This window comes from Vipera ursinii, assembly GCF_947247035.1.
Source record: "Vipera ursinii genome assembly, chromosome: 2".
Lineage (NCBI taxonomy): Eukaryota > Metazoa > Chordata > Lepidosauria > Squamata > Viperidae > Vipera > Vipera ursinii.
The window spans coordinates 12,792,150-12,815,029 of record NC_139513.1 but is presented as its reverse complement, the minus strand read 5'-3'; the positions used below and the strand labels follow the sequence as shown (position 1 = coordinate 12,815,029).

At 46.3% G+C, this 22,880-nt stretch overlaps 1 protein-coding gene across 1 annotated transcript in view; it reads left to right on the top strand.

Annotated features, from left to right (window-relative positions):
- Positions 1-17,319, top strand: part of LOC310634731 (uncharacterized protein) — a 34,244-nt gene extending 16,925 nt beyond the window's left edge. The window contains exons 5-10 of the mRNA XM_083353264.1: positions 5,659-6,265; positions 6,907-7,500; positions 8,404-8,476; positions 11,003-11,763; positions 13,817-13,916; positions 15,143-17,319. Coding sequence (XP_083209390.1) covers positions 5,659-6,265; positions 6,907-7,500; positions 8,404-8,476; positions 11,003-11,763; positions 13,817-13,916; positions 15,143-16,632 — 3,625 coding nt within the window. The 3' untranslated portion in view covers positions 16,633-17,319. The remainder of the gene's footprint in view (positions 1-5,658; positions 6,266-6,906; positions 7,501-8,403; positions 8,477-11,002; positions 11,764-13,816; positions 13,917-15,142) is intronic.
- The last annotated feature ends 5,561 nt before the right edge of the window (positions 17,320-22,880 follow it).

The window sequence follows — 22,880 nt, the reverse complement described above, 5'->3', positions numbered from 1 at the left end:
AGACCACAAGGAAATCTCAGGGCTGCAGGCCATACTGGGATCTATAAAAATTTTTTTCCAGAAGACAGTAGTAGTAAATCATGCAGATATTGGTGCCAAGCAAGATATATGGACACGTGTGTGACGTCAACAAGAGCTGAGCTCAACTTTTATGTTTGTGTGGTCCAATAGTATATAGTATAGGAATGGGAGGAAATGGGAGGAAAAAAAGTAAGAAAATCATTGTTTTTCCCCAATTTCATTGTGTTTTTAGGTTCATTTTGCTTTAGTGGAGTTACGCTGAAGGCTGTTGTTGCTTGTTCCCTCAAAATTACCACGTTGAGAGGCTAATGTGGGTCATAGAAACTAATTAAAAGGAAATTAGTATTATAAGTCTGACTATGAAGTTTCTTTTCTTCTTCACTTAATTGTTGTTTGTCCCTTTTCAGTCCTGGCTCACTGTGGCTTCAGAGACTCTCTCAGTTGAGCTGAAGTCCTCCATTGACTGGAATCACTTATTCAACTGTTGACCAATTTTTTCAGAGATTATGGTGTTCCCGCAGAACAATGATATGTTGGGATCTTATAGAAGCAGAGTGAAAACGACACTGGAGGCCAAGGCCCTCTATGGCAGGGGTGGGGAACAATGGCCCTTTTATGACTCTTGGACTTCAACTCCAAGAATTCAGGAATCCTGGGAATTGAAGTCCACATGTCATAAAGGGGCCATCGGCCACCACTTCTGCTCTACGGTGTGGGAGAGGTTTGAAGCAGGGGTCTTGAAACTTGGCCCTTTTATGACTTGTGGGCTCCAACTCGCAGAATTCCTAAGCCAGGCATGCTGGCTGAGGAATTCTGGGAGTTGAAGTCCACAAGTCATAAAAGGCCAAGTTTCAAGACCCCTGGTTTAAGGTTTTAACCACAACAATATAAACAAAAATAATAATAATAATAATAATAATAATAATAATAATAATAATAATAATAATAATAATAATAATAATATAAAGTTGGAAGGGACCTTGGAGGTCAACTAGTCCAACCCCCTGCTCAGGCAGGAAACCGTATACCATTTCAGACAAATGGCTGTCCAGTCTCTTCTTAAAAATGCCCAGTGTTGGAGCATTCACCGCTTCTGGAGGCAGGTTGTTCCACTGGTTAATTGTTCTGTCGGGAGGTTTCTCCTTAGTTCTAGGTTGCTTCTCTCCTTGACTAGTTTCCATCCGTTGCTTCTTGTCCTGCCCTCAGGCGCTTTGGAGAATAGCTTGATTCCCTCTTCTTTGTGGCCAACCCTTGAGATCATGTCACACACACACCCAGTCCTTCTCTTCATTAAACTAGACCAGAGGTAGGCAATCTCGGCTCTTTTATGACTCGTGGACTTCAACTCCCAGAATTCCTGAGCCAGCACTGCTGGCTCAGGAATTCTGGGAGTTGAAGTCCACGAGTCATAAAAGAGCCGAGGTTGCCTACCCCTGAACTAGACATACCCAATTCCAGCAACCGTTCCTTGTGCACATGTGCTCCCAATACAGACACTTCTGGACTGAAACGCAGATAGTTCTTAACTTATGATCACTTGCTTTGCGACTTTTCAGAGTATTTACAAACCAGATTCAAAGTTATGATGACTGGGGGGCGGTGTGATTTGGGCACTCAGCAACCAGGGTGCAAGTATGCCTGTTTGCAGCATCCCATGGTCGTGTTGTATGACACTGCTGAAAACGCCTTTACGTCCAGTCCATAGAGAACCGTTAATTTGCTTAATGGCCATTGACAAAAAAAGTACTTAAAATGAAGTTGGTCACATGAGTAACCTGCTTTACAGCTATGAGAAGTTATAGCTGGCCATCAACACTAATGAACAACTAAGAACCACACCCAGCCGGGCACCCTATAAATATAAATGTAGACCAGCCCACAAACACAGACATGGGAAAATGGGGCAGCCCTATATGCACAAAAGCCGCGCCTTACATTGCAAGTTTCCCCATCGCATTTACAGGTAGTCCTTGACTTACAAGAGTTTGTTTAGTGATCGTTTTGAAGTTACAACAGCACTGGGGGAAAAAGGGACTTAATGACCATTTTCACACTTAAGACGATTGCCGCATATCACGCGATTGACATTCGGATGTTTGTCAACTGGTTCGTAGGTACGACGGTTGCAGAGTCCTGGGGGTTATGCGACCGATCGTCTTTTGCGACGTTGTGACCGGCAAAGTCGATGAGGAGGCCAGATTCCTGCAACAATCCTGCCCCTAGCTTTTAACAACTGCAGTGATTCACTTAACAAACCAAGTCGTAAAACGGGACACAACAAATTGCTCACTCAGCAACATCAACTCCGGGCTCAGTTCTGGTTGTAAGTCGAGGACCACCTGTACTCAACAAAACATCGGTTGCATTCCTACGAAGAAGATCCATTTCTGGCCACTTTGGCACGTGCCGCTTGCTCCTCTCTGGTGGGCAGAACCACATTGTTGTCATGGTAGCATAAACTGACCCGCATCAGGTCCAGATCAAGTAGGCTGAATGACTACGGAGACTCTCAGTCATCCAGGTCAAGATGTTTTTTCAAGAGGCGACTGGACTTTCTGGTTTTTCTTTGAAGACGTTTCGCTTCTCCAAGAAGCTTCTTCGGCTCTGACTGGATGGTGGGGAATGGAAGAATTTATAAGGTAAAGGTAAAGGTTCCCCCGCACATGTGTGCTAGTCGTTTCCAACTCTAGGGGCCGGTGCTCATCTCCGTTTCAAAGCCAAAGAGCCAGCACTTGTCCGAGGACGTCTCCGTGGTCATGTGGCCGGCATGACTAGACGCCAAAGGTGCACGGAAAATTCCTGGGTGTGCAGCTAACGAGTAGGCTGGCTTGGTCGCTCAACAGCGAGACACTGGTGAAGCGAGCACAGCATCGCCTGCACTTTCTGCATCGCATGAGAAAAGCTCATCTTCCTTCCCCTGTCCTGACAACTTCCTACAGGGGGACGATCGAGAGCATCCTGTCATACAGCATCACAGTCTGGTTTGGAAGCATCCCTGCTTCAGACAGGAAGGCGGTGCAGAGAGTGGTGAGGACGGCCGAAAAGATCATTGGCAGTTCCCTCCCTCCCATCCAGGACATAGCACAGAAGCGTTGTTTGAACAGGGTCCGTAAGATTATCTGGGACACTACACACCCTCTTCACGACCTGTTTTCCTTGTTGCCTTCTGGGAGGAGGGGGCTTCGTGGTATCCGCAGCAGAACATCCAGATTCAGCCATAGTTTCCTTCCCTACGGCATTAACCTTGTGAACTCTCTGGCTCCCACCTTCTGTTATATATTCAAGATGGACAGTATTTAATATTTATTTGTTATGTATATGTAGCGGTGTGGGTGTACACATATTGTGTATAAAGTATGGTTAGGTGTGTGTCATGTATGTTTCACTTTGAGAGCGGGCAACTAAATTTCATTTTTGATGTGTGCCATTGTGCCCACAATAATAAAAAAAAATGACAAGGTTATCTATCTATCTATATTCCTTGCAGACGTAGGAGAACAAACCCATCAGGACAAACCTGAGCAGTTCATCTGCCTTTAAAAAACAAAGGCCACTCTTTCCAAGGCAGCAAAGTCTCCACATTTTGGACAGAGAGGACCGCTACTTTGAAAGAGGGGTCAAAGAGGCCACCTAGGTCAAAACTGAACAGCTCTCTGTCAACAGAGGGGGAGGGATATGACCTCATCTATCTCAAGTCTACAACACAGTCCTCTCAACATTTCCAAGAAGGCTCCACACCTGTTTGCACCACTCAGGTGACTCTGAAGATACAGCTAAACCTCCAGGTTGCCTCAACGGCTCTCTAAAACAGGGCTGTCAGACTCACCGCATCACATGATGTGTTGCGGCGTATCGCGAATTTTCCCCCCTTGACAGAGGGGGTGGGTGGGCGCGGCTTCCGCACGACACATCCGGACCGTGGGCCGGCATTTTGACACCCTTGTTCTAAAAGGACGCAAATGACCAGCTGTCTGCAAGGAATATAAATCCTTCCATTTCCCCCACCATCCAGTCAGAGTTGAAGAAGCTTCTTGGGTGAGAAGCGAAACGTCTTCAAAGAAAAACAACAAGAAAGTCCAGTTGCCATTTGAAGAAAAAAAAAACATATTTGAAACAACCATGACCTGGATGACTGAGAAGCTCCATAGACACTGCAAGGGGCCTCAACGTCCCTCTAAAAGAAGGCAAATGACCAGCTTTCTGCAAGGAATATAAATCTTTCCACTCCCCACCATCCAGTCAGAGGTGAAAAAGCTTTTTGGATGAGAAGTGAAACATTAGGATAGAATAGAATAGAATAGAATAGAATAGAATAGAATAGAATAGAATAGAATAGAATAGAATAGAATAGAATAGAATAGAATAGAATAGAATAGAATAGAATAGAATAGAATAATGGGATGGGATAGAATAAGAATAGAATAGGAATAGGAATGGATAGGATAGGATAGGATAGGATAGGATAGGATAGGATAGGATAGGATAGGATAGGATAGGATAGGATACAATGGAAAAGGATAAAATAGGATAAGAATAGGATAGGAATAGGATAAGATGGAATGGAAAAGAATAGGAAAGAATAAGAATAGGATGGGATGGGATGAGCTAGAATAAGAATAGAATAGAATAGAATAGAATAGAATAGAATAGAATAGAATAGAATAGAATAGATGTAATGTGATAGGATAGGATAGGATAGGATAGGATAGGATAGGATAGGATAGGATAGGATAGGATAAGAATAGAATAGGAATAGGATAGGATAGGATAGGATAGGATAGGATAGGATAGGATAGGATAGGATAGGATAAGATACAATGGAAAAGGATAAAATAGGATAAGAATAGGATAGGAATAGGATAAGATGGAATGGAAAAGAATAGGAAAGAATAAGAATGGGATGGGATGAGCTAGAATAAGAATAGAATAGAATAGAATAGAATAGAATAGAATAGAATAGAATAGAATAGAATAGAATAGAATAGAATAGAATAGAGTAAGATACAATGGAAAAGGATAGGATAGAATAGGAATAGGATAAGATGGGATGGGATGGGATAGAATAAGGATAGGATAAGAATAGGATAGAGTAGAGTAAGATACAATGGAAATGGATAGGATAGGAATAGCATAAGATGGGATGGGATGGGATAGAATAAGGATAGAATAAGAATAGGATAGAGTAGAATAGAATAGAATAGGAATAGGAATAGGATAAGATACAATGGAAAAGGATAGGATAGGATAAGAATAGGATAGTAATAGGATAGGATGGATGGGATGGGATAGAATAAGAATAGGATAAGAATAGGATAGTATGGGATGAGATGAGTTAGAATAAGAATGGAATGGAATAGGATAGGATAGGATACAATGGAAAAGGATAGGATAGGATAGGAATAGGATAAGATGGGATGGGATGGGATAGAATAAGAATAGAATTAGCATTAGAATAGGATAGAGTAGAGTAGAATAGAATGGAATGGAATGGAATAGGATAAGAATAGAATAGAAAGAAAAAAAGGGGGGGGAGAAGAAACCCAAGAAAGTCCATCTGCCTGGTGAAAAAAAAGCCCCTCGGGACAGGCGGTGCCGAAAATTCGCAACCCGCGAGCTCTCGGCGGGCGCTTTTCGAAGATTCGGCTTCGCGTCGCCGGCTCTTCGGGTGAAGCGAAAAGCTGCCGTTGTGGCGACGTCCGGGAGGGGGCGCCCGCGGGAGCGCCGCCGGCTGCAACCAAACCGGGGCGGGGACAGGCGGGAGCAGCTGCAGCCGCGCAGCCCGCCGGTCAGCCGGGGAGTCCCTCAAGGCGCCCCGGGCTTCCCCGCCCTACCGGGCGGAACCCAGGCGGAGATCGGCGGCCTCTTTGCCGCTTGCGGTACGGGCTCCTCCGTGCACCGCCAGCGCTGCAGGGGCGGCGGGGGGGGGGCTTCTTCCAGAATAGCCGGCGGGCCGTTGCAAAAGGGAGGCCTCCCCTCCGTCCCGGGAAAGGCGCGCGCCTGCCCGCCTTCCAGCCCGTTTCCCGGAGCCTGGCTGCCTGCGGAGCATCGCGTGGCGTTGCGTTGCGTTGCATTGCGTTGCATTGTGTTGCATTGTGTTCCTTTCCAGCGCGGGGGCGGGGGCAGGGAGATTCGGCGGGCCGGGGACAACGGGGCTCCGGGGGCGAGAAGAAAGGAGCCGATCCCCATCCTTCCTCCGTCCCGGGGGGGGGGCGCCAATGCAGGGCCGCCGCTGAGCTCTTGCACCGTGTGTGTGTGTGTGTGTTGTGTGTGTTTTGACTCTTGCGGGGGCGGGGGGAGAGCAGAAGGGGGCTCGGTTGGCTGGGGGCTTCCCTCGTCCCCAAATAAAGGGGTGGGGAGACAGCTAAAGAGATACCTTTTTCTTTTTAGCTAGAGAAAGAATCCCCCCCCCCCGTCTTATTTTTGGGGGTTGGGGATTCAGTTTTGCTTGAATATGTTGAATATGTTGCCCGTTTAGCAACATGTTCCTTTTGATGCACAAAAGGGGGTGGGGGTGGGGGAGAAATCTGTGGGTTTATAAAGTGTCCGTAAGTTGTTATTCTGCATCTGTGTGGGTTGTGTAGCTTGCGGCCTTTTTTTTTTTTCTTTCTAGCTCAAGAGACGTTTAGAATTTAAAAAGTGAACCGTGGAGAACAAATGCCTGTTTTCTTTTATCCTCTTCTTCGCAGTCTCTAACCTGTTAAGACGTTCTTTAGCCCAACTGTGCTCAAAAGTGATCTAATCTGATAAGCGCACAACTCTGGCTTTCAGAAAGCAGACAGGGTGAGAAAGCCTCCAAAAGAACTGGAAGAGGAGGGATCAGAAGAAAGACTCACCTCTCCCATTCAGTCGGGCCAAAGCCAGCAACTTTAGGAACCATCTGAAAAGATCAAAAGAGATCCGTTCGTTGGGATGGAGGAGAGCTGGGACGCACAGTGGGAGCCATTTCTTGAGACCCAATCCATCCACGTAGGCAGGGACGTGGAGGTTTCTCCATGGGAAGACCCCAAGGCCTTCCTGGCCTGCTTCGAGCAGGTGGCCGCAGCCTGCCGGTGGCCCAAAGGAGAGTGGGTAGCCCATCTCCTGCCAGCCCTTAGTGGAGAAGCTGAAGAGGCCTTTCAGAGCCTGGACACCATTCATCAAGAGGATTATGAGAGCGTGAAGGCCGCCATCTTGAGGGGAGATGCGGTGATAAGGGAAGGGAAACGTCAACGTTTCAGACAGTTCTACTGTCAGGAAGTGGAAGACCCACGAAAGGTCCAAAGCCATCTCCAGGAGCTTTGCCACCAGTGGCTGAAGCCGGAGAGACACACCAAGGAGCAGATTCTAGAGCTCTTGATCTTAGAGCAGTTCCTGGCCAGCCTCCCTCCAAAACTTCAGGACTGGGTTCAGTCAAAGAGGCCGCACACAGGTTCCCAGGCCGTGGCTCTGATGGAGATCTTCCTTAGGAGCCAGCCAGAAGTCAAATCCAAGCCATGTCAGGTACGGTTGACGATTCGGCTTTCATTTTAATTCCTATTCACAGTGGGTATAAAAAGCCTACATGCCCCTGTTAAAATGTCAACTTTTTGAGACGTCCACAAATCAGACTTGAAGATATATCTCTTCAGAATTTTTTCCACTTTTAACACGGTGGCTCAGTGGGTTAGGACGCTGAGCTTGTCGATCAGAAGGTCGGCAGTTTGGCGGGTCGAATCCCGAGTGCCGTGTAACAGAGTGAGCGCCTGTTACTCGTCCCAGCTTCTGCTAACCTAGCAGTTCGAAAGCACGTAAAAAAATGCAAGTAGAAAAATAGGGACCACTACGGTGGGAAGGTAACAGCGTTCCATGCGCCTTTGGCGTCTAGTCATGCCGGCCACATGACCACAGAAGACGTCCTCGGACAAGCGCTGGCTCTTCAGCTTTGAAACGGAGATGAGCACTGGCCCCTAGAGTTGGAAACGACTAGCACGCATATGCGGGGGAACCTTTACCTTTACCTTTGTAAGTTGCACAGTTCGATTGAAAAACAAAGTGAAATCTTCTGGGGAACAAAAATAAAAATAAACAACTTACATTTAAGGTTGCAAATGGTGATCATGTGATCAAGGGGCACTGCAACCAGTTGCAAATATGAACTGGTTGCCAAATGCTCAGGTCGCAACCATCGGGGTGCTGGGATGGTCAGAACTCCGAGGAGCAGTTGTAACTACCATTTGTTCAGGACCGTCATAACTTCGAGTAGTCACTGAATAAATGGCTGTAGGACAAAGACTCCTTGTAACTAAGTTCCTCTTAGTGAGCCTCAGAAAGACTCAAGGACCTGGTGTGATTGTGTGGGCTTGTGGGATGTTTGTGGCAAAAATCAGTGCTTTCTTCCGAGTGAAACTCTTGTCCCTGTTTCAGGAGCCATTGAAAGAGAAAGACGTCATTTTCTTACATGAAGAAGAATCTGCGGAGGCTGTGGAGATCGAACATGGTGAGATGGATACCAGTACAGTTAAATAAATGCAATAAATATATATAATTTAATAAATAAATAATGTGCTGGGTCAGGATTTTCTTGAAACATAACAAGTGTCAATGCTGCTAACATCGGATGTTCTTGCTTGACATCATAAGGAGATGTAGCCTTTTTTAAACTCGTATATTACTTTTAGAGTTAGAATTAGCAGACGCTGGGGGTAGTAGGGAGAATGTATCCCAAGACTGTCTGTAATAAGAGAAGATAACAATTTGGCGGGTTGTTAAACAGGAGGGGAAGTTTTCATTTTAAACTAATTGGAGAATGTGATTTATGACGTTTAATTAAGGGAGGGAATTGTGCTTGATACAATGCGTTCAGGGGAGGAAAATTCAGATTTTGGCTTCCAAAATGTACCTGCTGAAGCTCTGCAACCATATTAAAAGATTCTTTAAGGTGAACAATGCCTTGAAGTTCTTTGAAGTACTGCATTTGTCCGAACCATGACAAATACCTGTATATAAATACTTGTAATGCAGTGTTTCCCAACAGCGCTGTATTACATAATTAAAGCTTTTTGCTTAGCCGTATCTTCCCTGCCAGCCATGTTTAATTTAATTACATTTTAATTTAACTTATTCATTTATTCAATTCAGAATTCATATGGTTTTAACCAATCAGTCAACTTTGATGCAGAGGTAGCACAGGAACTGTGGCTATAACAAGGGCAACCCCCCCCCCATATCTCAGATTGTGACACAATGCTACGTTACCCCCAACTGGTTTATCTCTTTCCTTGTGTAGGTTATATTTGGTTTAAGAAGCCAGCATTTCTTCATAAATACAGAGTCTACGTTCAGCTAAATACAGACCAGTTTGGTCTTACTGGTTAATACACCGGGCTAGAAAGTGAGAGACTGGGAGTTCCAGTCCCGCCTTGGCCATGAAAGTCAGCTGGGTGACCTTAGGCCAGGGGTGTCAAGCTCAATTTCACTGAGGGCCACATCAGCATTGTGGTTGCCCTCAAGGGGTGGGTAGGGCCAGGGTGGGCGTGGCCTACTGGGTGGGCGTGGCTAGAGTGTGTATGGCCTACTGGGTGGGCATGGCCAGCTCTACATTGCTCGCATCAAGGGTGCCTATGGGGGCCTGGGCAGGAGTGGGACAGATCTGAGGGTCTCTGGCAGAAGGAGGGTCTCTAGGCCAGGGCCAAGGCAGTGGAGGCCGTTCCCTCACTGTTTCCAGGATGGCTTCACGGGCCACATGAAACCACTTCACGGGCCGGATCTGGCCCCCGGTCCTTGTGTTTGACATGTCTGCCTTAGGCCAGTCATTCTCTCAATCCAGCCCACCTCAAAGGGTTGTTGTTATGGGGAAAATAGGAGGAGGAAGGTGTGTTTGGATATGTTCGTCTCCTTTAGTTATTTATAAAAATAATAAAGGCGGGATACAAATTATAAAAAAAACTCCCAACAAAAATGGTAAGATCATTAGGCTGATTTAATGCACGAAAAGCACCGTATGAAATACTTCAGACTTAAAAGAACAGTTATGAATGTCACAATTTTGAAACGAAAACTGCCTTTTCCAAACGTTTTGAGAGTAAAAGAAAACTCATCCCACTCTAAACATCCAGCAACTTGTGCGACTACCTTGTTTTTTTTTAAAAAAAAAAATATTTTGTCACCTCAAGACAACCAAATGTACCAAATATCCCTGCCTTTTACTTTCCTCACCACAGCAACCCTGCGAGGCTGGTTGGGCTGAGAGAGAGGGACCGGCCCACAGTCACCCAGCTGGCTTCTGTATCTGAGACAGGACTAGAACTCACAATCTCCTGGTTTCTGGACCAGCATTCTCACCGCAACACCAAAATGACTCTTGGCTTTATTCACGGAGAGAAGTTTGGAGAGCAGCTATTCCTTTTTTTCCTATTATTTAATTCCCCTTATCTAATTATTATTTTCATACCATGCCAGGGGGTTCCCAACTGGGGGTGCGAGACAATATTCCAGGGGGTGTGAAAACTGGGCTTTTCAAAATTATAGTGTACATGCATTTTTTGTTACTGTTATTTCAAACTTTTGTAAGGGGTGTGAGACTATATCAAGCTTTCTATGGGTGCGTGTCAGAGCATGCACAGTCCTGTTGCGCTGAGGTAACCCAGGAGTAAACACCGTAAACAGTGGTCTGTATTAAATGGTGGTTTATATTACACTATCTACAAATATACACTAGAAACAAGATACATACATGTGGCCATTCAGCAAACTGCAATACACAGCAATTACAGCAGGAAATGGACGAGAGAAAGACTCCAGCAAGGCCTTCCCTTTTATACTCAAGCTCTTAAAGGGATACAGACTCCTGCTGAGTCATTCCTAACATTGCATCATTCATCTCACATTATAGAAGCTGGTTAGCTTCTAAATCATTAACTTGACTGTGCGGGGGGATGGAAAGGGTTGGGAGCCGCTGTGCTAACGCTGTGTCCCAAAATGCCCTGCTAAAAACAATCTTAATATGAATATATTCTGACTGTAGGTTTTAAAGGGCAGCGGATGGAGAAAATGCTGAAAGAAGTAAAAGCCGGAAGTCCAAATTTAGAAGAGGAAGTCGATGGAGGGAAACGGCCCAGTGTAACTCGATCTCGGTCTGGGTCTGAGCGACAGCCGGAATGGGCAGCATCTCAGAAGAACAAAAATGATCCATTTTGGAGGGTGGAAGAGAGATGGGAAGTCCATTGGCAGCAGTTCCTCCAGGCATCACAACCCCCTCCCAATGGATGGAAGAATCCGAGGAGGTCAGAGGATTCTCCGTGGGAAAACCCCAAGGCCTTCCTGCTCTCCTTTGAGAGAGTGGCCAAAGCTTGCCGCTGGCCTAGAGACGAATGGGCCGCCCAACTCTTCCCAGCCTTGAGCGGAGAAGCAGAAGAGGCCGTTCAAAACCTGGAAAGCCAAGAGCGGGAAAACTACGGCAAAGTGAAGGCCGCCATCTTGCGAGGGGAAGCCCTGAGGACGGAGATGCAACGCCAGCATTTTCGGCAGTTCTGCTGCCAGGAGTTGGGAGACCCCAGGAGACTTTACGGCCAACTCCATAAGCTGTGTCTCCAATGGCTGAAGCCAGAAAGACACACCAAGGAGCAGATCCTGGAGCTGCTGATCCTGGAGCAGTTCCTGGTCAGCCTCCCACCGGACCTCCGGAGCTGGATCCGAGCGGGAAGGCCAGACACGTGTTCCCAGGCGGTGGCCCTGGTGGAGGACTTCTTGTCAAGCCTGCAAGAGGCCAAATCTGGATCCTATCAGGTAGGACCTGAATTCCAGAATTGACAGCCACCGAATCTGAATTAGGCTTCTAGAATTGCCTGCGTAAAACCGGTTGCAAAACTGTTGCATTCGTACAATAGACAGGGCCGAATGTCAGCTTTTTAAGCGAAATGCATAAAAAGTGGTTCTTTATCCTTTATTTTCCTACACAGCTGTGTGGCCTGCAATAACTGTTTCATGTGAAGGTAATTCACAGGACTGGTTTTCCAGCTTTGGGAAGGATAATAATAATAATAATAATAATAATAATAATAATAATAATAATAATAATAATAATAATAATAAAGTTGGAAGGGACCTTGGAGGTTATCTAGTCCAACCCCCTGCTCAGGCAGGAAAACTTAATACCATTTCAGACAAATGGCTGTCCAGTCTCTTCTTAAAAACTTCCAGTGTTGGAGCATTCACCACTTCTGGAGGCAGGTTGTTCCACTGGTTAGTTGTTCTAACTGTCAGGAAATTTCTCCTTAGTTCTAGGTTGCTTCTCTCCTTGACTAGTTTCCATCCGTTGCTTCTTGTCCTGCCTTCAGGCGCTTTGGAGAATAGCTTGACTCCCTCTTCTTTGTGGCCAACCCCTGAGATACTGGAACACTGCTATCATGTCACCCCTCGTCCTTCTCTTCATTAAACTGGACATACCCAATTCTAGCAGCCATTCCTTATATATGTTTTAGCCTCCAGTCCCCCAGTCATCTTTGTTGCTCTTCTCTGCACTCTTTCTAGAGTCTCAGCATCTTTCTTACATCGTGGTGACCAAAACTGGTTGCAGTATTCCAAGCGTGGCCTTACCAAGGTCAAACTGTTATATGGGAATCATGAGAAGTTTAATTTTTTACACACAGCTACTCCTTGCTTAAGGTCTAATTGCTCAATGGCTGTTTTTTAACTCTATCCAATCTGGATAGAGTTAAAAGGGACCTTGGAGATCTTCTAGTCCAGCCCCCTGCTCAAGCAGGGGACTCCATTCCATTTCAGAGAAGCGACTGTCCGGTCTCTTCTTAAAAACCTCCAGTTATAGAGTACCCACAACTTTTGAAGGCGGGCTAAGCTGTTCCACTGGTTCCACTGCCTGCAATTAGTGCAGGTTCGAGTCCCACCAGGCTCAAGGTTGACTCAGCCTTCCATCCTTCCGAGGTAGGTAAAATGAGGACCCAGAATGTTGGGGGCAATAAGCTAACTTTGTAAAAATGCCACTGGGGGGAGCCGAAAGCCCTAATAAGCAGGCATATACATAGAATGAAGGCTACTGCTAAGCACATTTGATTTGTGCTTCTTAGATTGTAAGCCACCCTGAGTCTTCGGAGAAGGGCGGGATATAAGTGGGATTAAAAAAAAATGGGATTAATTGTTCTCACCCTCAGGAAACTTCTCCTTAGTTCTAGGTTGCTTCTCTCTCCCTGATTAGTTTCCATCCATTGTTTCTTGTCTTCTGGTGCTTTGGAAAAGCACCAAAAATACCTCCCCAAAAGGTACTTGGGACCCAATTTTGAAGTTGACCGCCTTTTGCTGGGGGTGTGGGGGGGGTTTCATAGGATCGCATTTTGGGTGCTTGGTACCTGGCTCACCTTTATGGCTTTTGCAGCATCCTGTAGCCATGCAAGTACAATCTTCATCAATTTCTTTGCTGGTGTCCAGTGTTTACTTCTGTTTTCCTGCAAAAAAAGAACAACCACCTTTCGGATAAAACAGATTCACTTGACAACCGCCAGGTTTGCTAAATCAGGGGTCTTCAAACTTGGCCCTTTTATGACTTGTGGACTTCATCTCCCAGAATTCCTCAGCCAGGCACACTAGCTGAGGAATTCTGGGAGTTGAAGTCCACAAGTCCAAGTTTGAAGACCCCCTGTGCTAAATGACTGCTGCAAAAAAAGTAATAAAATTGGACACAGTCACACGATCCACTGAATGACCGCTTATACTGTTTTGGATCCTGACTGATACTGGGCAGCGCTTTTGACGGATAAGGGAGCAGATGAGTTTTGGTTTTTTTGTTAGTCAAAATCCATCTGAATGGATTGTCTCCCTTTTTCAGGGGCTGCTGAAGGACGACCCTGTGGATTTTGATCCTGCAGAGGAGGAACTCTTGGAAACCATGAAGAGGGAAAGGGTTGAAATGGAGATCAGTATGTTAGGTAAGGATTCCCAGGGCAACAGGAAACTGTATGAGTGTGACAAAAGAAATTGAATATATAAGACCTCACATACAGGATAAATCCCCCAAAACCTCACCAGTTAAAGCAGGAGAATGACTGATATTGGGACATTCTTGGTGGCCTCTGAGCTTGGTTGTCCCAAAGAGGTTTTTTCAAGAGGCAACTGGACTTTTGTGTTGTTTTTTTCTCTCTGAAAATGTTTCGCTTCTCCTCCAAGAAGCTTCTTCAACTCTGACTGGATGGTGGGGAATGGAAGGATTTATATTCCTTGTAGACAGCCAGTCATTTGCATCCATTTAGAGAGTCATTGAGGCCACTTGGAGGTGTATCTGTGTCCTCAGGGTCACATGAGTGCAAATGGTTGTGGAACCTTTTTGGAACTGCTGATAAACCTCCAAATGGCCTCAATGACTCTAAATAAGTAAACAAATGACCAGCTGTCTTATTTGCCTTCCTGCCAGCCTTGTCTGGGGAGGCTTGGGAGGTGGTAATGGCCCGGCTGTTTAAGGCCCTGGGCCTTTACTTAGACCAGGGGTCTTCAAACGTGGCCCTTTTATGACTTGTGGACTTCAACTCCCAGAATTCCTGAGCATGGCTGGCTCAGGAATTCTGGGAGTTGAAGTCCACAAGTCATAACGGGGCCAAGTTTGAAGACTCCTGACTTAGACCCTGTGCCACTGCTGAGGAGTGTCTCTGTGCTGGGTAGCCAAAAGGGGAAAGATGGGGGCAGGTAGGCGGGTGGGTAGAGCCGAAGAGCCCCTGCAGTGGTAAGCAACCAAGTGCTCCATTTTTGATCCTGTGACCTCAGGGCTGCTGCAAAGGTTGTAACTTCAGGATCAGGGATTGAGTACCTTTCGTTCAACGCCACTGTAACTTCAAACGGCTGCTGAGCCATTGGTCATAACTCAGAGACCGCCTCCATTCCGCCGAGAGCGTTTTCATTATTTGATTTATGGTGTCATTTTACAGCGATTTGTTTTCCCTCCTGCTTGTTGTTTTACCCAGGTGGTTGGTTTGCCATGGTTTTATTTACTTGCACACTCCAAGAGTCAGTTAATTTAGAGTGGGGTGTGGTTCCTCCCAATGGCCAGACGTTCAACAGTGGGAAACGATCTCGGAAGAAAATTCCAACCAAAAGGAAGTTAAGGGCACGGTGAAAATAAGTAATCAAGGCATGGTTAAAAACGGTTTCTCTTCCTCGGCAGGTAATGGATGGGAAAGCGAGTTCAAGATGGATGATTGTCCGGGTGAAGATGAAAAGCTGGAAACTTCCTCCAGGATAGACTCCCCAAAACGCTCCGTGAATCTGCCGTTAAACATCAGGCCAAAAAAGCAGATCCAGAAGTTGCCTATGGAGAACGAGAAGGAACATATTTTGCTGCCCCCCAAAATTTCTCCTACAGTTATCGGAAAGACCACTTTATCCAGCAAGGATAAAATGCCATTGTTCTCTAAGTATGGTAGGAAATATCACTATAGGGTGGAGCTTGACATGGTAGATTCCTCGGAGGACTTTGAGGAATGGCCTAGCTCCGAGGAAGACCTCCAGTGTGTTTCGGACTTTTGGGGAAAGGAAGAAAATAAGAGAATTGAGAAAAAGTGTAAGTTTTCTGGGAGTAGAAACGGGAGCCACTTGGACAGATACCATCGTAGCTATCTAGAAGAAAAACACGGCCCTTCTCTTGAGTATGTCAAGACCTTCAGTCGTGCAAACTCGCAAAATATAACTCAGGCCCCTGATCACGCTGAAAGGAAAGTGTATGAATGCTCTCAGTGTGGGAAGCGCTTTGGCAAATTTAGCCAATGGAATCAACATCGGAAAATCCACACTGGAGAAAAACCGTACGAATGTTCCCAGTGCGGAAAGTGTTTCAATCAAGCAGGAAATCTGAAGACCCACCAGAAAATTCATACAGGAGAGAGACCCTACCGATGTTCCCAGTGTGGGAAAAGCTTCAATCAGGCAGGAAATTTGAAGACCCACCAAAAAATTCACACGGGGGAGAGACCCTATCAATGTTCCCAGTGTGGGAAAAGCTTCACCCGAGGGATCCTTTTGAAGATACACCAAAGGATTCACACTGGAGAAATGCCGTACAAATGTTCCGAGTGCGGGAAAGGATTCAATGAGATGCGTAACTTAAAGAGGCACCAGAGAATTCATACCGGAGAGAAACCTTACAGATGTTCCCAGTGTGGGAAATGCTTCACTGAGGCAGATGTTTTGAAGATACACCAAAGAACGCACACCGGAGAGCGGCCGTACAAGTGCTCGGAGTGTGGGAAATCCTTCAATAAATCGGGAACCTTGAGGAGACATCAAAGAATTCATACCGGAGAGAGACCCTACAAATGTTCCCAGTGTGGGAAAGGCTTCAACCAGATGGGAACTTTGAAAAAACATCAGAGGCTTCATCCTGGAGAGAAACACTACAAATGTTCTCAAATCCACACCACAATTTATATCAGTGAGAAACCGCACAAGTGCTCTGATTGCGGGAAATGTTTCCGACAGGCAGGGCTCCTGAAGAGGCATCAAAGAATTCATACTGGCGAGAGACCCTACAGATGTTCTCAGTGTGGGAAATGGTTCAATCAATCAGGAACTTTGAAGAGACATCAGAGAATTCATACCGGAGACCAACCACCCCAGTTCCTTAGCACTGGAAATACATCAGTCAGAGAAGTAACTTGAAGAACTATCTGGGGATTCATATTTAAGGAAAGTCAGGCTACAGATGTAACTAAAACCTAGTGGGGAAAAAATCTCCATGACTGGAATGTAGTAATTGAAAGATTACAATCCATTGAGCAGTCGTAGAATAGAAGAATGAGTTTTAGTGTATGATTGAGATAAAGGCAGGGAATCCTCGACTTGCAACCACAATTTCGATTGGAATTTCAGTTGCTAAGGAATGCAGTCAGTAAGAGAGACACCACGTGATGGGATCTGATTTTACAACTGCTTCTTGCCATGATTGTTAAGCAAGTCTGGCTTCCCCCGATGGACTTTGATTGTGGGAAGCTGAATGGGAAAGTCACAAACTGGGAAAGTCACAATCACAGGACCACAAGACACTGCGACTGTCATACACTGTGAGATGTCTAGTGACTGAATTATGATCATGTGACTGAGGGATGCTGCGATGGTCATAACATTTAAGGATAAAGGTCATAACTCACTTTTTATGAAGCCGTCAGAAATTGGAACTGCGGTTAAAAGAGTGGTTGTAAGTCAATGATTACTTGTAAAACCAATATAAAGCTTGTTGTCCCCCCCCTCCCATCTCTCGCCCAAGCTATGAATGATGTAGATGGTGCTTTCTGAAAGCAGAGAGAGAAAGAGAGAGAGATCTGAAATAAAATGTGGAGTTGAATTCAACTTACTGCTTAGGAGCTTTTGAAAAGAAAACAGAAAAAGTCCATTGAGAGCCATAGTGGCCAAAATCCAGTACTGCAGGCTACTTCTGCTGACTGCCGCTTTCAGCAGTTCGACAGTTCAATCCTGACCGACTCAAGGTTGACTCACCCATCCTTCGGGGGTCAGTAAAATGAGGACCGAGGTTGTTGGGTTGGGGGGGCAATAGGCTGACTGTAAACCGCTTAGAGAGGACTGTAAAGCACTGTGAAGCAGTATATAAGTCTTAAGTGCTTATTGCTAGTACTGCCCACTTCAAATCCCCTAAGGCGGGGGTGTCAAACTCAATTTCATTGAGGGCTGCATCAGCATTGCGGTTGCCCTCAGGGGGCCGGGTGGGTATGGCCAGGGTGGGCGTGGCCTACTGGGTGGGCATGGCTAGAGTGCGTATGGCCTACTGGGTGGGCATGGCCAGCTCTACATTGTTCGCATCAAGGGTGCCTATGGGGGCCTGGGCAGGAGTGGGACAGATCTGAGGGTCTCTGGCAGAAGGAGGGTCTCTGGGCCAGGGCCAAGGCAGTGGGGGCCGTTCCCTCACTGTTTCCAGGATGGCGTCGCGGGCCACATGAAACCACTTCACGGTCCGGATCCGGCCCCCGGACCTTGTGTTTGACATGTCTGAAGGGCTGCTAGACAGAATAAAGGGACGTGTTCTCTCTCATTCCAGAGGGTAAAACAAGAACTGAATGCTAGGTCAAAAACTCAAAATACATTCAATAATAATAATAATAATAATAATAATAATAATAATAAATGATCAAGTGGTTGGACCAATTCTGCAGTGAGATGATGGGTTGGTCTTCAATTAGAGGTGTCTGCCTGTCGTGGACCCTAACTGGGATTCTTGCATGGAGCCGAAGGTTGGACTTGATGGTCTCCGTGGCTGTTTCCAGCTCTTGTGATTCCATGATTCCTGACGAGATCAAATGGCTGTGAGTTTGGGGTCCAACTGTACCTAGTGGTTCGCCATCTTTAATTTGGGCTTTCAGAGCTGGTGCGGCATCAGGAGGTCCTTCCGAACTCGCAACTGCTGCTCAACAGGCACATGGCTAGGAGGGCCTTTGCATAAATGCATCTTGTGCATTAGTCACACTTTTTTCCAAGGCCCTGTTCTCAGCCATTTGTGCCTGACGCATCTCTTGATTGGACTGTTGCAAATGCGCTCTAGCGGGGCTACCCTTAAAGACGCTTCAGAAGCTCCAGCTGTTCAGACCGCAGCAACTTGAAGAGTAGAGGGACACCACCGTATGCCCGAGAAATATCCAACTGTATGAACTGTCCTGCCTCCCAGGAACCTTCAGGGTGCTGGCCATCATGTTTAAAGCCCTACCTGGCATGGGGCCAGGATATTTGCAGGATTGCCTAGCCCCGGTGATTTTTGCTTGTACCCTAGATCTGGCAAGGTGGGCTTGTTCAGAGTTCTTTCAGTTAAATAGTGCTAGTGGGGACTTGGAAGCATCTCTTTGTCATGCAGCTGCCTTATGGAACAGCCTCCCCTTACCTTGAGATACTCGACTTTGTTGACCTACAGAAAAGCAGTGAGGATCTGGCTTCGACCCTATTGTCCTATAGCCGTGGTGGCGAATCTATGGCACGCACGCCCTCGCCCCAGTCCTAGGCCTTCAGCTGGGTTTTACAAAAGCTTTTCGCTTTAGGCCTCCACCGCCGTGTGCAAAAAAAAAAGGTTTAATCAATCAATTTCAACTTCGCGTGGGGGAAAAAAAAATCTCACAAAGTTGGAATTGATTGATTGAACTTTTTAGTCCCACCCAGTCTGCTGTTACCACTGCAGCCACGCCCACCCAATGGGCCATGCCCACCCAGCACCTGATGATACATAAGTGGGTTTTGGGTTGCAGTTTGGTCACCCGGTCTCTAAAACATTCGCCATCACTGACCTATACGATGGCCTTGACCCTTTTGACCTATACTATAGGATGGCCTTGACCCTGTTGACCTACAGGATGGCCTCGACCCTGTTGGACCTACAGGATGGCCTCGACCCTGTTGACTCAGAGGATGGCCTTGATCCTGTTGACCTATAGGATGGCCTCGACCCTGTTGACCTACAGGATGGCCTCGACCCTGTTGACCTATAGGATGGCCTCGACCCTGTTGACCTACAGGATGGCCTCGACCCTGTTGACTTATAGGATGGCCTCGACCCTGTTGACCTATAGGATGGCCTCGACCCTGTTGACCTACAGGATGGCCTCGACCCTGTTGACTTATAGGATGGCCTCGACCCTGTTGACCTATAGGATGGCCTCGACCCTGTTGACCTACAGGATGGCCTCGACCCTGTTGACCTACAGGATGGTCTCGACCCTGTTGACCTACAGGATGGCCTCGACCCTGTTGACCTATAGGATGACCTCGTCCCTGTTGACCTACAGGATGGCCTCGACCCTGTTGACCTATAGGATGGCCTCAACCCTGGTGACCTATAGGAAAGCAGTGACAATATGGCTTTCCCTCCCATGCACTAAGACCAGGATGTTGATGGTATCAGCAAGATATGATTGATTGATGGAAGCAAGTTTTATCTGAGCCCCTGACATAATTTTAAGTGTGTTTCTTATACTGGAGAGAGAATACCTAAATGTTAGCGAGGTAATGGCTTCAAGTCAGTTCTGGAAGAAAAAAATGTGCTCTCCAAACCTGGCAACTTTAAGACTTTGGGACTTCAATTCCCAGAATTCCTCTGCCAGCCAACTTGTGGAGTTGAAGTCCACAAGTCTTAAAAGTTGTTCAGTTTGGAGAGCCCTGCTCTGTTGTATGGCAGAGTGGAACAACCTGCCTCCAGAAGCTGTGAATGCTCCAACACTGGAAGTTTTTAAGAAGAGACTGGACAGCCATTTGTCTGAAATGGTATAGGGCAGGGGGTAGGCAACCTTGGCTCTTTTATGATTCTGGGAGTTGATGTCCACGAGTCATAAAAGAGCCCAGGTTGCCTACCCCTGGACTAGAATGACCTCCAAGGTCCCTTCCAACACCATCACCATCATGGCATGGGTCCGGACTACCTACGGGAGCACCTTCTGCCAATGTCAGCACCCCACCGTCCTGTGCGCTCCCACAGAGAGGGCCTCCTCAGGGTGCCACCGCTCAAGGAATGTCGGCTGGTGGCCCCCAGGGGGAGGGCATTCTCAGTGGGTGCGCCAGCCCTCTGGAACAGCTTACCAATCGAAATCCGGATGGCCCCCGACCTCCGCACCTTCCGGCGCGAATTAAAAACTTACCTGTTCCAGCAGTCCGGCCTGGCCTGATAGCTCTAATTGGGGTCCCAGTTTGTATTTTACTATTGTTTGTTTTCACTATTGTTCATTCTGTATGCCTACCTTATTCTGTACACCGCCCCGAGTCCCTCGGGAGAAGGGCGGTTTATAAAAACAAATAAATAAATAAATATTAATAATAATAATTATTGTTATTATTATTATTATTCTGATAGAAATGCTCTCAACATGGAGAAAGGGGCTTCAGTTTGGTGCAGTGATGTAATTTGCTATAAAGGAATTCACTCTCTTAGGGCTATGTGGCAAGAGCTTGAATGAAGAGCAGTTGTCTTCTTAGCAGGTGCCCCACTGCTCAACCGATTCCTTGAGACGAGGAGGATGGGGCTACAAGAATTCCAGCCACCTAGCAATTTCTGCTTGAGTCAACATACCTCCTTAAGGAAAGAGACTTCCTGCTTCAAACAGCCTTGCAACTAGTTGACAAGAAGGCAGGTCTCTGATAATGGGGAATTTTAAGGCTGCTTATTTATAGAAGAGACTTGAGTTTCTACTTTCTGGGAACCAGCCACTACGTGTATGCCAGCACAAAGATAGCTTGTGAGAAACAAATCATTTAAGAATGCCTGCAGGACAAATGCCTAAAGTAGCAGAGAAAACCAGTCCCAGAGAAACCCATTCATCCCACATAGAGAATTATCCAGAGGATGGGAAGGTTTTCATTAAGGAAGATGCAGAAGGTGGCTTAATGAGGATCAGGTAGGATAGTGTTCCGGATCCCTTCCCACTTCTAAATATTATGGAGGACCTCAAAAAAGCTTTTGTTTCTATGAGTTACATTCCTCAGTATTTACCATATTAAAAGTTAAAATGGATGCATTCACTGCCACTACTGCTTCTCAAGATATTTAATGTTGTATTATTTTTCAACATAGCCTGGCAAATAACTTTGATTTCACAGACCCCTGGGAGGGTCTTGGGCAGGAGTGGGCAACCTTGGCTCTTATAGGACTCGTGGACTTCAACTCCCAGAATTCCTGAGCCAGCCATGCTGAGGGGAAAGGGAGAGGTTTCCAAGCTGAGCCATGCTGGCTCAGGAATTCTGGGAGTTGAAGTCCACGAGTCATAAAAGAGCCAAGGTTGCCCACCCCTGGCCTTGGGGAACCCCTACAGCCCTAGAACCACATTTTGAGAAACATTGACATAGTACATTGGGGATAATTTCTGGTGTAAACGAAAAAGGGGAAAGTACAGGTAGGAAAGTACAGGTAGTTCTTATTTAGTAGCCACAATTGGGACTGGCAATCACTAAATGAATGCTTATGAATTTTCCCCTGCTTCCTCTGAAGGTCATAAATGTCAAGATTAGTCAGTTACTTTTTCATCAATGTCATAACTGTGAGTGGTCACTAAATGAGGTAATTGCTAAACAAGAACTACCTGTAATGCTGAGACAAACAAAGGACACGGTGCCAAGAGGCTTTCTCCATTATCCTGCTCAATAAAATCACCTCTTGGCTTTCTACTATTGGCATATAAGGGTAAGAGAAAGGAAATAAAATTCTTTTAATTCCCAGTCTGACTTTCACTGTAATAAATTGGGCCAAGTATTCAACAGATGTAGGGACGCAGTGGCTCAGTGGGTTAGGACGCTGAGCTTGTCGATCAGAAGGTCGGCAGTTTGGCGGGTCAAATCCCGAGTGCCGCATAACAGTGAGCGCCTGTTACTCGTCCCAGCTTCTGCCAACCTAGCAGTTCGAAAGCACGTAAAAATGCAAGTAGAAAAATAGGGACCACTACATTGGGAAGGTAACAGCGTTCCGTGCGCCTTTGGCGTCTAGTCATGCCGGCCACATGACCACGGAGACGTCCTCGGACAAGCGCTGGCTCTTCAGCTTTGAAACGGAGATGAGCACCGGCCCCTAGAGTCGGAAATGACTAGCATGCATGTGCGGGGGAACCTTTACCTTTACTTTTTATTCAACAGATAATATACGTTTTATCCTATTTGGGTGGGAGGTTTTCTGTTTTCTTAACAGCCAATGCTTTATAGGTGAGATGGGTGATGTATTAAAGGGATGGATGGATCTAAGGTTTTAAAGGAATTCACCCGCTGGTTTAGCTGCTGCCCCAAGGCCTCTTTAAGATTAAAATTGTAGAATGGTGGTGTGGCTGCAGCTAAAATCTGCTGGTGAGTTTGGGGCTTTCTGTCTCCTGTCTGATAACTTGAAGGCCATGGGGCTGGCTGCAGGAAAGAAGAAAAAAAAAGATGTTGGGAGAATCAAAAAT